The following is a 14,151-nucleotide window of genomic DNA, read 5'->3' on the forward strand; positions in this document are numbered from 1 at the left end:
GAAAGAGATGGGAATACCAGCCCGCCTGACCTGCCTCTTGAGAAACCTATATGCAGGTCAGGAAGCAATGGTTAGAACTGGACATGGAACAACAGACTGGTTCCAAATAGGAACCAAAAAGGAGTACTTCAAGGCTGTATATTATCACCCTGCTTATTTAAGTTATATGCAGAGTACATCATGAGAAACGCTGGGCTGGAGAAGCACAAGCTGGAATCAATAATGCTGGGAGAAATATCAATAACCTCAGATATGCAGATGACACCACCCTTATGGTAGAAAGTGAAGAGGAACTAAAAAGCCTCTTGATGAAAATGAAGGAGGAGAGTGAAAAAGTTGGCTTAAAGCTCAACATTCAGAAAACGAAGATCATGGCATCTGGTCCCATCACTTCATGGCAAATAGATGGGGAAACAGTGGAAACAGTGTCAGACTTTATTTTTTGGGGCTCCAAAATCATTGCAGATGGTGATTGCAGCCATGAAATTAAAAGACACTTACTCTTTGGAAGGGAAGTTATGACCTAGATAGCACATTAAAAAGCAGAGACATTACTTTGCCAACAAAGGTCTGTCTAGTCAAGGCTATGGTTTTTCCAGTGGTCATGTATGGACGTGAGAGTTGGACTATGAAGAAAGCTGAGCACCGAAGAATTGATGCTTTTGAACTGTGGTGTTGGAGAAGACTCTTGCGAGTCCCTTGGACTGCAAGGAGATCCAACCAGTCCATTCTGAAGGAGATCAGTCCTGGGTGTTCTTTGGAAGGAATGATGCTAAAGCTGAAACTCCAGTACTTTGGCACCTCATGTGAAGAGTTGACTCATTGGAAAAGACTCTGATGCTGGGAGGGATTGGGGGCAGGAGGAGAAGGGGACGACAGAGGGTGAGATGGCTGGATGGCATCACTGACTCTATGGATGTGAGTTTGAGTGAACTCCAGGAGTTGGTGATGGACAGGGAGGCCTGGCGTGCTGCGATTCATGAGGTTGCAAAGAGTCGGACACGATTGAGCGACTGAACTGAACTGAAGTGAACATAGGTTTCAGAAACACAGCACTGATTTCTGTTCATTACCTTTTACTTCTCAACAAACCATCCTAACAGGGAGTGCTGACAAAAGGACAATGTGTATTTTGCAATTTGGGCAGGGCTTGGCACAAAAAGGGCCTCTCTGGGGCTTCTCTGGTGGCTCAGTGGTAACGAGATCATCTGCCAGCCCAGGTGACACAGTTTCGATCCCTGATCCCAGAGGATCACACTTGCTCTGGAGCAACTAAGCCTGTGCACCACAACTATTGAGCCTGTGCTCTAGAGCCCAGGAGCTGCAACAAAAGGTGCCACCACAATGAGAAGCCTGTGCACTGTAAGTGGAGAGCAGTTCCCGCTCACTGCAACCAGAGAATAGCCTGCACAGCAATGAAGATCCAGCACAGCCAAAAACTAATAAATAAGATTATTTTTAAACAAAGAAAAAAGGGTCTCTCTGTTTCACTCACATCAGCTGGGGCAGCTTGAAGGTCACATGGTTAAAGGCTGATGCTGACTATCAGCTGTAACCTCAGCTGGAGCCATGAAAGGAACACTCACATGCAACCTGTTTCTTAGCTTCTAGGCTTCCTCCTAACGTGCTAGCTGTGTTTGTAATACAGAAGTCACAAAAGAACCATGCAACGGCCCTATGACAGTTTATGGCTTAAAATTCACAGACTGCAACTTCCGTATTAGACACAAGCTCACTCAGATTCAAGGAGAGGGGACTCAGATTTCACCCTTGATGAAGGAAAGGTAATTACATATTTCAAGACAACAACAAGAGATGCATCATCTTTACAAAATTTACCACAACCCAATGTGTTTTCTGGAAAGTAATAACTAACTCTAGGTGCAGACATACTTCAGATTAAATACTTCGCAATAGAGCAATTATCTATGATCATGTACCCATGAGAACAAATTTGGTAAATTTACAAATACTGACATCTGGTTGGATAAGCAAACGTTGAGATAACTAAAATTTAGGCTCAGGTCACTGCATTCATGAGGGATGCAGGAAAGATGGCTAGAAGTCATAAAGACAAAATTAGCCATCTTTTCTGTTGGTACACAAGAGGAGGTTAAGTGCTTGGTGAAGATGTAGCAATACTTTAGAGCATTCTATTATCACTTCCTAAATTGACGTTTCTGTAAATGTGAAGGTTGAGGTTATTAAACTGTACTGCAAAAAAAACTCCCGGGGGTATGAAAAATTCTGTACTGAAGTAACAGAAGAGCACAACTAAGCTTACTATGATCAAGAAACATCAATATTTTTCTAAAATATGCAAAAGAGAGGTGACATTTTTCACAAAAAAGAATCTTAACTTATAGGTCTGTCTCCGTCATTTGCTAGCTGTAAAGTGTTGGACAAATATTTTCTCCTCCCTAGCATCTGATTAATTTGTCTAAAAGTCAGGACACTGAATGAGTACAAAAAGTCAAATTTCTTTTCACCCTAATAATTGCTCAATTAAAGTGACATGAAAGCCACTTAACTAAATCTAACAGTTTTTTTTTTTTTTTTCCTGCTTTATAAAACCGTTGAGCCCTGCTATTAACAAATGTCACACGGCCCTGGAAGTCTCCTGCCTGTCCACGTGGCAGAAAGAATTTCCTCAGAGAAAGGAGATTGTGTTGACATCAGAGCATGATTACAATGACAACAGAGAAAGGGAATGAATTGGCCCTGCCTGTGCTCTCCCACAGAGTCCGTGTTCCATGATGGAATAGCAGGAATAAGCCATTTCTCTCAAACGCTTAATTAAAGTCAAGAAAGCAGGCCACGGAATTAGGTACCCGAGGTAACAATAACAGCATCGTCACTACAAAACCATGTGGCTTTAAACACCAAGATTCTTAGTTTCTCTATAAATTAGTTTATCTGTTGAAAAAAAAAAAAAAGAAGGAAAATAACTACACCTAAGCCATCTGGGATTATAAATATTAAAGAAGCCAGTATACAAAAAAGCACTTAGAACAGTTTCTGGCACATAATATTTATTTGGGACATAGACCCTGAGTCCAGTCAGTAACTCAGCAATTCTGGCTCATCAGCGGGTAAGACCATCTTAACTAAATGAGTCTACAAGCACTCTACAGAAGAAGAATCAGATGAGAATTACCGAAAATATTCTCAAAATGACCTATTTTTTTTTGTTACTGGCCTCTGAATGGTGATGTTTATCTATGGACCAGAATACAAAGCCTAGCAAATGATCCCAGGATATATGATGAAATTTATATGTACCTGGTTCTGGGAAAATTATATATTTTAGGAGATTCTGTATGATGAGCAAGAAAACTACAAAAAGAAGGTGATTTGTAGTTGAATTATTTTTCTGGTTGTATTCACAGTCAATTTTGTCTCCATCTCAGCTTGGAAACTGTTGGTTCCCAAACTGGATATGATTTTTCTTCACCCTGATGCTAAGTAACTCCTGAAAGATTGATTCAATATTGTGGGTTTAAATGGGTTATTATTTAAAAGAAGCAAGAAGATTTTTTAAACCATAATTATCTAAACCAGGAAATTAACATTGTTATCATGCTACTTAAAACTAATCAACAGATGTTCTTAAAATAACTGTCCCATTCATATCTTTTTTTGCTTTAAGATCAATGTTTCCACATAGCATTTAATAGTAATGTCTCCTAAATTCCTTCCAGCCTGGAACAATTCATCCATCTGTCTTTCTCCTGACCTGGACACTTCTGAAGAGTATGAGCCAGTTATGTTTTAAAATACCCTTCAATTTGGATGTCTGATGTTCCTTCATGATTAAATGGAGGTTATATATTTTTGGAAATAAGACCTCAGAAGTGATGCTGTAACCTTTCAGGGTATCTTTTTAAAATTAATTTATTTTTGTTAAAGTATAGTTGATTACAATGTTGTGTTAGCTTCAGGTATACAGCAAAGTGACTCAGATTTATATACATAGCTTTTTTCCCATATAGATAATTACAAAATACTTAGGTCCCTGTGCTATAGTAAGTCATTGTCCATTATCTATTTTATATATAGTAATATGTGTATATTATTCCCAAATCCTAATTTATCCCCTCCATCACCTTTCCACTTCAGAAACCATAAGTTTGTTTTCAAAGTCGGTCTCTGTTTTATAAATAAGTTCATTTGTATCATTATTTTTAGATTCCACATACAAGTGATATCATATGATACTTGTCTTTCTCTGTCTCATTTGCTTCACTTTATATAATAATCCCTAGGTCTATCCATGTTGCTGCAAATGGAATGGTTGCACTTTTACAGCTGAGTAATATTCCACTGTACATATCAATATATCTACCATGTCTTCTTTATCCATTCACCTGCTGATGCGCATTCAGGTTGCTTCCATGTCTTAGTACTCTAACAGTGCTGCAATAAACATTCGTGTGCATGTATCTTTTCAAATTATGGTCCGTCTAGTCAAGGCTATGGTTTTTCCTGTGGTCATGTATGGATGTGAGTGTTGGACTGTGAAGAAGGCCGAGCACCGAAGAATTGATGCTTTTGAACTGTGGTGTTGGAGAAGACTCTTGAGAGTCCCTTGGACTGCAAGGAGATCCAACCAGTCCATTCGGAAGGAGATCAGCCCTGGGATTTCTTTGGAAGGAATGATGCTAAAGCTGACACTCCAGTACTTTGGCCACCTCATGCGAAGAGTTGACTCACTGGAAAAGACCCTGATGCTGGGAGGGACTGGGGGCAGGAGGAGAATTGGACGACAGAGGATGAGATGGCTGGATGGCATCACTGACTCTATGGACGTGAGTCTGAGTGAACTCCAGGAGTTGGTGATGGACAGGGAGGCCTGGTGTGCTGTGATTCATGAGGTCGCAAAGAGTCGGACACGACTGAGCGACTGAACTGACTGACTGACTGGATACATGCCCAGGGGTGGGATTGATGGATCATATATTATAGTAGCACAATTTTTAGTTTTTTAAGGAACTTTCATACTGTTCTGCACAGTAACTGCACCAATTTACATTCTCACCAACCGTGTAGAAGGATTCTGTTTTCTCCAAAAACTCTCCAGCATTTATTATTTGCAGACTTTTTGATAATGATAATTCTGACTAGTGTGAAGTGGTACTCACTGAAGTTTTGACTTATATATCTCTAATGATTAGCAGCATGTGATGCTGTTAAGTCTCATTATTGGTGACATTAACCTAGATAACTTGGTTAAGTACTGTGTTCCAGGTTTTTCTACTTCAAAGTTGCTCTTTTCCCCTTTGTAATTAATATGTTCCATGATGAATGACACTTTGATGCTATGAAAATATCTTATTTCTCATCTTAGTCTAGCCCCAGAATTTTAGCATCCATTGATGATTCCTGCCTTAAGTAATTATTACTGAAGTCTTTGGTGAATTTCATATCTCCATTTTTGCATCCTCCCATCATGTTGTCCCTTCTCCTGCATGTATGTGTTCAATTATTTATTTCTGTGAGCATGAACTTATTGATATTTATTATATTATATCAGTTAAATCCATTATTGGTCTAGAATTAGCTGGTGGGATCTTCTTTAAGCTGATTCCTTTGCCCCTTCGACATGGTCCCATCAATTTTTGAGCACTTTCTTACTTTGTGGCACAACACAGTTTCAAGCTCATCTTCTACTTGCCCTGCTCTGGCCCCTGAATTAAGAGTTCCACTAGAGATCCCTAGCTCTATTTCGTTGGAGAATGGTATTTATAAATAAGATGCGAATGAAGGTGCAGTTATTTCTATCAGGTTGTCATCACTCCTAGGCACTCTCAGTGGACAGAACTAACAGTAGAGGTTTGTGCGCATACAGACGTAACCCTATCCATTTCTGTATCTCCCCGACTGTGTGCGTATACTGCATGTTGGTATAGTCAACACAGTGTTACTTTAATTTTCTCCCATCCTTACTAGTCATTTCTCTCCCTGACAATGAGACACCTGATGCTCATTATCTGCAATATTTTTTATTAAATCTCTCAGTTCTCTTATGCACATAAATAAGCCTCAGAATTGTGGGGAAAAAACATACTAACTTCTAGCTACTGTGCACTATCTGTGTACTACTCTTCATATCTTCAGACTGACAGTATACAGTGAAATACTGTCTTCAAAAATTACTTGCATTCTTTTTTTTCCCTCACTCCCTGCAGTATGGTTACATTATTCATATGCAATATATTAGGTTTATTACTGTATAAAATTTTGCATTATCCCATGTAGAGATTACTTTTTTAATCAAGATATAATTGACATTCAAGATGGTTAATTTTATGTGTCAGCTTGACTGCAGAAGCCCTGACAGCTTGCAAAACTTGATTTCTGTGTATATATGACGTTGTTCCTGGAAGAATGGTTAAAGCGAATAAAGAATTGTTGAATTGCTGAACAGAATGAAGCAGGTGACCCTCCCCAATGTGGGGTTGCGCCACCCAATCCCTAGAAAGTATGACTAGAACCAAAGGCAGAAGAAGGGCAAATTCACTCTTTCTGCTTAAGCAGACACCCATCCTCTCCTGTCTTCAGACATTGGTGCTCTTAGTTCTCTGGCTTTCAGAAGCAGATCAGAACTTACACCACTGACCCTCTGACCCCAAGGCCTGTGCACTTGGACTAAAGCACCCCGCTGGTTCTCTGGTTCTCCAGCTTATAGGTGGCAGGTCGTGGGGGCATGTCAGTCTCCAAAACTGTGTCAGCCAATGCTCATTATAAATCTCCTATTATATTCCTTACTCATCTCTACTCATTTATTTAATTTCTCGGCTTCCCTGGTGGCTCAGAGGGTAAAGCGTCTGCCTGCAATGCAGGGGATCTGGGTTCGATCCCTGGGTCAGGAAGATCCCCTGGAGAAGGAAATGGCAACCCATTCCAATACCCTTGCCTGGAAAATCCCATGGACAGAGAAGCCTGGTAGACTACAGTTCATGGGATCACAAAGAGTTGGACATGACTGAGTGACTTCACTTTCTTTCTTTATTAATTTCTACCAAAGTATTATACCTTGAGAAATAAGTTTCTAATATGAGATTTTGGTGTTACAGAAAATCATAATCATTATTTCAATTAACTTGAGCACGTAGAGAACTGGCCCTTCCTTTTCCTCTTATTCACTCCCATTCCTACTGATGTTCACCAAGGAAAAATTCAGCAAAAAAACAAACAAACAAACAAAAAAAAACTTCTGTTTTAAGAAAAAGAGGGTAAACCATGAGAGTGCAAGTGAAGTCGCACAGTCATGTCTGACTCTTATCAACCCCATGGACTGTAGCCTTGCAGGCTCCTCTGTCCGTGGGGATTCTCCAGGCAAGAATAGTGGAGTGGGTTACCATTTCTTTCTCCAGGGGACCTTCCCGATTCAGGGATCGAACCTGGGTCTCCCACATTGCAGGCTGACTCTCTACCCTCTGAGCCACCAGGACAGCCCCAGGTAAACTACAACCCTCCCCAATTTATTTATTCATTTGCTCACTCACTGCTAAATAATACATTTAGCATTTATACAATAATTTGAAATGATATAATCCACATACTCAAGAGTAAACTGTAATCTGACTACTTAACCAATGAAACCAGAATATCAGCACTTAGGATTCCAAAAAAGACTGGAATAGAGATGTTTAAATATGTTTAATGAGCGCAAGCAAAATATATCACATGATCAAGATATTGGAATTTTGAAATATTTGTTTAAAAATATACCAGATGATTATGACACATTTCTGTCTTGCCAAAAGACTTAAATGCCACCAAGTTATATATCACCCAGAGTTATACTATTGGATGTTCTGGTTATCTGGTTTACCACATGTCAGCATATTAGAATATTGGTAAATATATAAGAGCATTAAAATCATACTTGCCATAATGTGACTTCTTAGATTCATAAAGTACTTTGGTATCAATGCTTCACTGTCATTATGAGCGTTTTACATATAATACTTTAGACATACTAGAGTTGCATGGCATTCTCTAGGTGTTGTTTTTCTAAAACATAAACTCCCCATGTCAGCCTGAGGGGGATAAAAATACACAGAGACTTACCATTGAAATTCACATTGCGGATATACTTCAACAACTTCTTGCCCCCAGCTTGCTCCATCTCTGGACAGACACCCCGGTAGTCAGCACAGAGATCCTTGTTCATGTGATGAAGGGCGTGAGCCATGGCATACACTGCGTCAATCACAAACTGAACTTTGCCCTCCTGCTCATAGTTGGAGTCTTTCCCAATTCTCTCCTGTCCTGCACATGGAAACAAGGAACACACACAAACACTGGTGTTGAGGAGAATGTTTCAATTTGCATTTACTTTCAACTCTGCTTAAAGAAAGCAATGCTTTGAGGAACACAGTCCTGCAGGCCACATATCTACATTTGGCTACCATGTTGGGTTGCTTTGATGGTTTTGGGTGTTTGACTTTGGAGTTCATTCCTGGCTATTTGTTCATTACTGGAGTTCATTACTGGGAGTTCATTTCTGATATATTTGATAGATCTCAGAAGCAGCACTTCTAATGATCACAATCACAACCTTTGTAATAAGCCAACATTCTTTCTAAAACACAGTGGTCCCAGAGAGTCAAGGGATTAATGGGATTAGAAGCTGGGCCACCACATTCAAATCTTCAAAGCTCACTTATTCTAGAAGGGGATGGACCAAAAAAAGTAAGAGAAAACTAACTAAATACTACCCCTGAAATCACTACCTTCTATATACCTGCCTTCTTCCTGTGTTGTCTGTCTCAGGTTTTGGTATTACTGGCAACTCAGATGCTCAGGCTGGAAACCCTGATGTCTTTTTTTTTTAAATTCTTTCTTGTCTCTCAGTCCACCCTCCTACATACATATATCTAACGAATAGCCAAAATCTCTTAAAAAGTGAACAGTTTTGGCCACACTACAAGTGTCCCATTTCTGCTTCCTCGTCTCCAATCAGGACACAATGCCAGGTGTCCCTCTTCATTCACTCATTCTTCCATGTTCATATTTCCAAACCACAGAGCTAAACACTTCACCCTCATGCTCAGAATTCTGCAATGGTTCTTCACTGCCTGCAAAATGAAATCCAAATGCTTTCCCTTGACAATGGAGGATAGTCATCACTTTGTTCCTCTCTGCCTAGTAACAGTAAGAACCAGCAGCGATTAAGTGCCCTCCACTGTGCTGAAAGCTTTATTTACATGATTTTTTATTTTATCCTCACTTTGTGACTTAAATATCGTTAGTCCTCATTATACAGATGGGAAAGCTGAGCCTCACAGAAATGAAATCACCTTCCCAAGGTCATGTATGGTAATAGCAATGATAACAACCCCCGCTTCCAGAACCCAGAAGCAACATTTCTCTGACTTCATTGGCCCTACCTCACCTTCTTCCTAGAATTCACAATCTCACACACACACACACACACACACACACATTTTGGGAAGATTCCCTGAAGGAGGGTGTGGCAACCAACCCCAGTATTCTTGCCTGGAGAATCCCATGGACAGAAGAGCCTGGCGGGCTACAGTCCATAGGGTTGCAGAGTTGGACACGACTGAAGCAACTTAGCATACAGGCACGCACACACATATATTTTGCTCCAGACAAGTATGGCTATTTTTCCTGTAAACATCAACTTTAATATTAGGTTATCTTTGCTCAAGCTCTTTGCTTTGCCAGAAATTTCCCTCCTTGCTTTTGCTCATCATAATTTAATTCTCACTCCATGGCATAGTATAATTGTTGCTTATACTTAGCTTCTTGATCACAAAGATCTTCATAAAATGTTTCAAATCTTTATAATCAAATTAATAGTATCACTGCATTTTAATGCTTTACCAGACTGTCCTTTCCTTTTCACACCCATTACATTCCCAGCACTGAACACAGAATTTATATCTGATAGATTCTAAAAAACACTTGTATTAGTCATTTGTTAAGTACATGATAATACCAGGAACTCTCTTTAGACCTCCCAAACCTCTACAACAAATAGTTAACCACAGACTGAGTTTCACTTTCACAGCAGCACTGCCCAGACTATTTTCAATGACACATTTGTGTAGGAATGAAACAACAGGGATTCTACAATCCCAGTCCATTCCCCTACAAAACAGAGTGCTCCCCACAGCCACTGTGTTCAACATTACCTGATTTCTTTACTGAGAGATTGTTTCAGAGTATTTAACATAAAGTATAATTTCCAAGGTGGAAGTTCAGAATTTCCCCAAATTATGTGAATTCGTATTTTTGCTTTACAGAGCACACATTAGTATCTCAAATGGCAGACACTTCTGTGTTTCATATGTATACCATTCAAGTACCAATCAACCTTGTGCTCACTGCTCTTCACTGGGTCTAGACCTGTGCAGTGTGTTTAGAGCAGGGATCTGTTTGGGAGAAGATAAAATCTGTCATGAATCCACACTGCTCCCTCCAATTCAAATTCTGGACCACAGGGTTTTTGCTTATCTCGACACCCTTACACGTCTGCCTCTTTTTTTTTTTTTTTTTAATGAGGAAAATCCTGGTTCTTAATGACACCATTACAACTATTTATTTCCTCAATTCTGTAATAAACAGGTAACATTCTTAGAATAATAATCATGCTAACCAACAGTCTAAAAATGTAGTGCAATGAACAGCTTTGGAAAATGTGTGTTTCTCAGTTCTTATCTGAATATTTTGGTCATTTAGTCTGAGAAAGGTGATTGCTGTGCTCAAGAGTTTTTTGCTAAATATTGGCAAATTCCCCTCTAATGGGGTTGCACTAATTTGCTCTCCCACGAGCAAAGAGTGAGAGTTCATTTCCCAACAACTTGACAACTGAGCATGTCCTCAAACTTGGATTTCCGTCATATAGGTGAGAAATGCTGTAACAGTATATTTTTATTTGCATTTTTCTTACTACAGGGGAGGTTGAATATATTTGCATACAGTTCAAAGCTACTGTATTTATTTTATGCTATATGTTTTAATTAAAAGTCATTTTCTTCTGTTTTAAAAAATAGTTTTATAAATAAAGTATATTCATTCTTTCAGATTAAGTTGCAAATATTTTTCCTAGTTTGTCATTTTTCTTTTACTCACTTTAGATATTTTCTGCATAAAATTATATTAGATAAAAACACTTTTTCTTAAAAAAATCAATTTATTTTCTTATTACTGCCTCTGGATTTTCAATCATAGCTAGAAAAAATGCCCCACTCCCAGAGTATAGAATGATTTTTATCCATGCTTTCTTCTAGCACTTATATAATTTTATTTTTTAAACTTAGATGTTTCATCCACCTGGAATATATTCTGGTGTGCAATGTGAAGAATTAAAATTTTATCTTTTTTCATATAACTAGTTATTGTAACATATGTCAGTTCAACTTTTCTCACTGATATGAAGTGTATCCTTTATTATGTACTATTTCCATGTGTAATTAGATATATTTCTGGATTTTTAACATTTATTTCACTGTTTGATTTGTTTATTCATGAGCCAACACTACAGTTTCATTTATAAAGTCTTTATAATGTATTTTAATAACTGGTAGATTTAACCTCTCTCTCACTATAATTATTATTCCTCCCCCTCCCCAAATGCTCTGGTAGTTTTTGTTTATGTACTCAAATGAGTTTTACTAACTACTTACCTATCTTGAGAAGAGAAAAAAAAAATTGGTATCACATTTACTGGGTTTACACTGTATTTGTATATGCTGTAGCACTTAGCTAGAACACAAGTCTACAAAGGTGAGAATGCCCATGTGTGACTTTCCATTTGCTCGTCTATTTTTGTTTCCTTTAATGCTGTCTTAAAATTTTTCTCACGTGAGTTTTGAGTGTTTTGTGGAAAGTTAGCATTTGGTATTTTACTTGGTTTTGCAATTATAAATATGGCTTTCTCATATAAATATGAGTACTTCCACTGGTTTATGGTTGCATACAAAAAAATTATTCCTCGTTTTGTTGTGGTTGTTTATTATTGTCCAAATTTCTGTCATGAAAAAATTTAAATGTAGAGCAAGGATGAAAGAAGTTTACAGTGAACTCACTAGGTTCTCATATTAACATTTTACTATACTTACGGATATAAGGCAATTCATTTTCTAATATTACTTTTATAACCTGCTACTTTACAAATTTCTCTTATTTTTTATAGTACTTAAAAAGGCAATCTTGAAGGTGTTATGACCATTACAAAATATACATTATGAAACAGGTTCAGACTAGTAATTCAAGACAGCACTTTTTCAACTACTTTTATAAAGACATTCATATCAGATGGAATGCCTTGAAAAATAATTGCAATATTTTAAATGATGAAATACTTTATTATGTGTGAAACATTATAGGCTTTATCCCTCTTTGGAACAGTCACCAGACAGATATATTAGCTTATTAAAGGCTGTGAGGAAAAGGTGCACATTTGTCTTTGGGGCCACTAGGACTTGGAAAATGTAGCCTCATAATGAAGCTGTGTACGGCCCCTGTGTCTTTATCTTAAGTAAAATGCTAGCTGAAGAGTTAATGTTTGGTAAATGTGAAGATGTAGAAACAAAGAGTTGCTGTTGGCTGGAGAACTGGTAAGAATTTAGACCATAAATTTGCCACATGACAGAATCACTGAACTCCCAGTTACCCAAAAGATATTGACAAAGGTCTAAGCTGTTTTTACAGGAAGCAGACCCCCTCCAGGGGAAAACTGCTGACCACAAGTACACAGACCCTAGACGGTTGAAACCAGAAGAACGAGGATGCTTGAAACTCCACCTTGATGCCAACCAGTCCCAGAATGATCCTCCTGCTGACCACGCCCTGTTTCTTGAACACTATAAAGCTCCTCACAACCCCCTCACATGGTCTTGAGGGCATTAGCTCGCTGTGGCCCCCTCTGCCAGGCAAAGCGATAAAAGCTACTCTTTTCTACTTCACCCAAAACTCTGTCTCTGAATTTCTGTTCAGTACCAGTGATCAGAGGCTGTGTTTTGGCAACAACATCAAGTTCATTAACAACAACAAAAGGCTTACTTTATTTCCCCTACCATGGTAAATGCAACTGTGCACCAAGTTCAGAGTCTCTGGTTTTTCATCTACCACCCTACTCCTCCTCCCCTAACTGAGATCTGGTCTCTTCTGGTACCAGCAGCCACTGCAGGAGGACGGGCTTCTGGACATTTCCTGAGCCTCACTGACTCAATCCTCATTTATCTAAGACAACTCAATTTCCTCCTCAGCAAGCACTAATTTTGGAACAGGCCAGGGTTACAATTCTACATGATGAGATGTAAGAAAAGAGTTTATTGGTTCCACATATAAAATAACAAAAATGAACTTATTTACAAAACAAAAATCAACCCATAGACACAGATAACAAATTTATGGTTACCAAAGGGGAAAGTCAGGCAAATGAAGAGTTTGGGATTAAGTGACACACATTACTGTATATAAAATAGTTAAACAACAAGGACCTACTGTAGAGCACAATTATGTAGATATAACTGAATCGCCTGCTGTATACCTGAAAATAACACAAAACTATAAATCAACTATATGTCAATAAAAATGTTAAGTATATAGGAGAATTCCTGAGAAAGTTCATTTGCTCTCAAAGAGAGATGGAACTCAATTGTATCAGACGTTTCACACATCCCCAACACATACACATATACAGGCATGCACATATCTGCACACACACATTCTGCAATTACTCTAGTCATTTTGTGGTCCTGAGCCAATTACCCAGCATACAAATAACAGCAGAATAAAAATGGGGTAGTGATGTGAAAATACTACTGAGCTGTGAGTTAGCCAAGCCAAGAATACTGTACACTTTTTTCTAAGTGACACATTCAATAGCTTATCTATTTAACTAAAAAGCTTGATAATCAATGTTTCCCAGGCTTTTTTGAACACTGCACTTCTTATCCATGTACCATTTTATAACATCTCAAGGGACAAGCATAAGAATGCTTTCTCCCCAACAAAATTGCAAAGAAGGGTAGTTTCAAGAAATATTTTTAACAATGTAGATTAAAATAGAAAAAAAAGAAAACATTTTCAATCAGTTCACAGTTAACACCTCATTCTTTCAGGCTTTCTGATGAACTGAGATGTCGTTATATTCTTTTCTTGAATGAA

The 14,151-nt window shown here is 38.3% G+C and overlaps 1 protein-coding gene across 2 annotated transcripts in view; it reads right to left on the reverse strand.

The window, feature by feature from the left end:
• Positions 1 to 14,151, reverse strand: part of GRM7 (glutamate receptor, metabotropic 7) — a 942,809-nt gene that overhangs the window by 304,855 nt on the left and 623,803 nt on the right. For both annotated transcript variants that reach the window (XM_010828418.1, XM_010828417.1), the window contains exon 6: positions 8,077 to 8,277. In XM_010828418.1, coding sequence (XP_010826720.1) covers positions 8,077 to 8,277 — 201 coding nt within the window. The remainder of the gene's footprint in view (positions 1 to 8,076; positions 8,278 to 14,151) is intronic.

Source organism: Bison bison, unplaced genomic scaffold (assembly GCF_000754665.1).
Source record: "Bison bison bison isolate TAMUID 2011002044 unplaced genomic scaffold, Bison_UMD1.0 scf7180017864492, whole genome shotgun sequence".
NCBI classification, from domain to species: domain Eukaryota; kingdom Metazoa; phylum Chordata; class Mammalia; order Artiodactyla; family Bovidae; genus Bison; species Bison bison.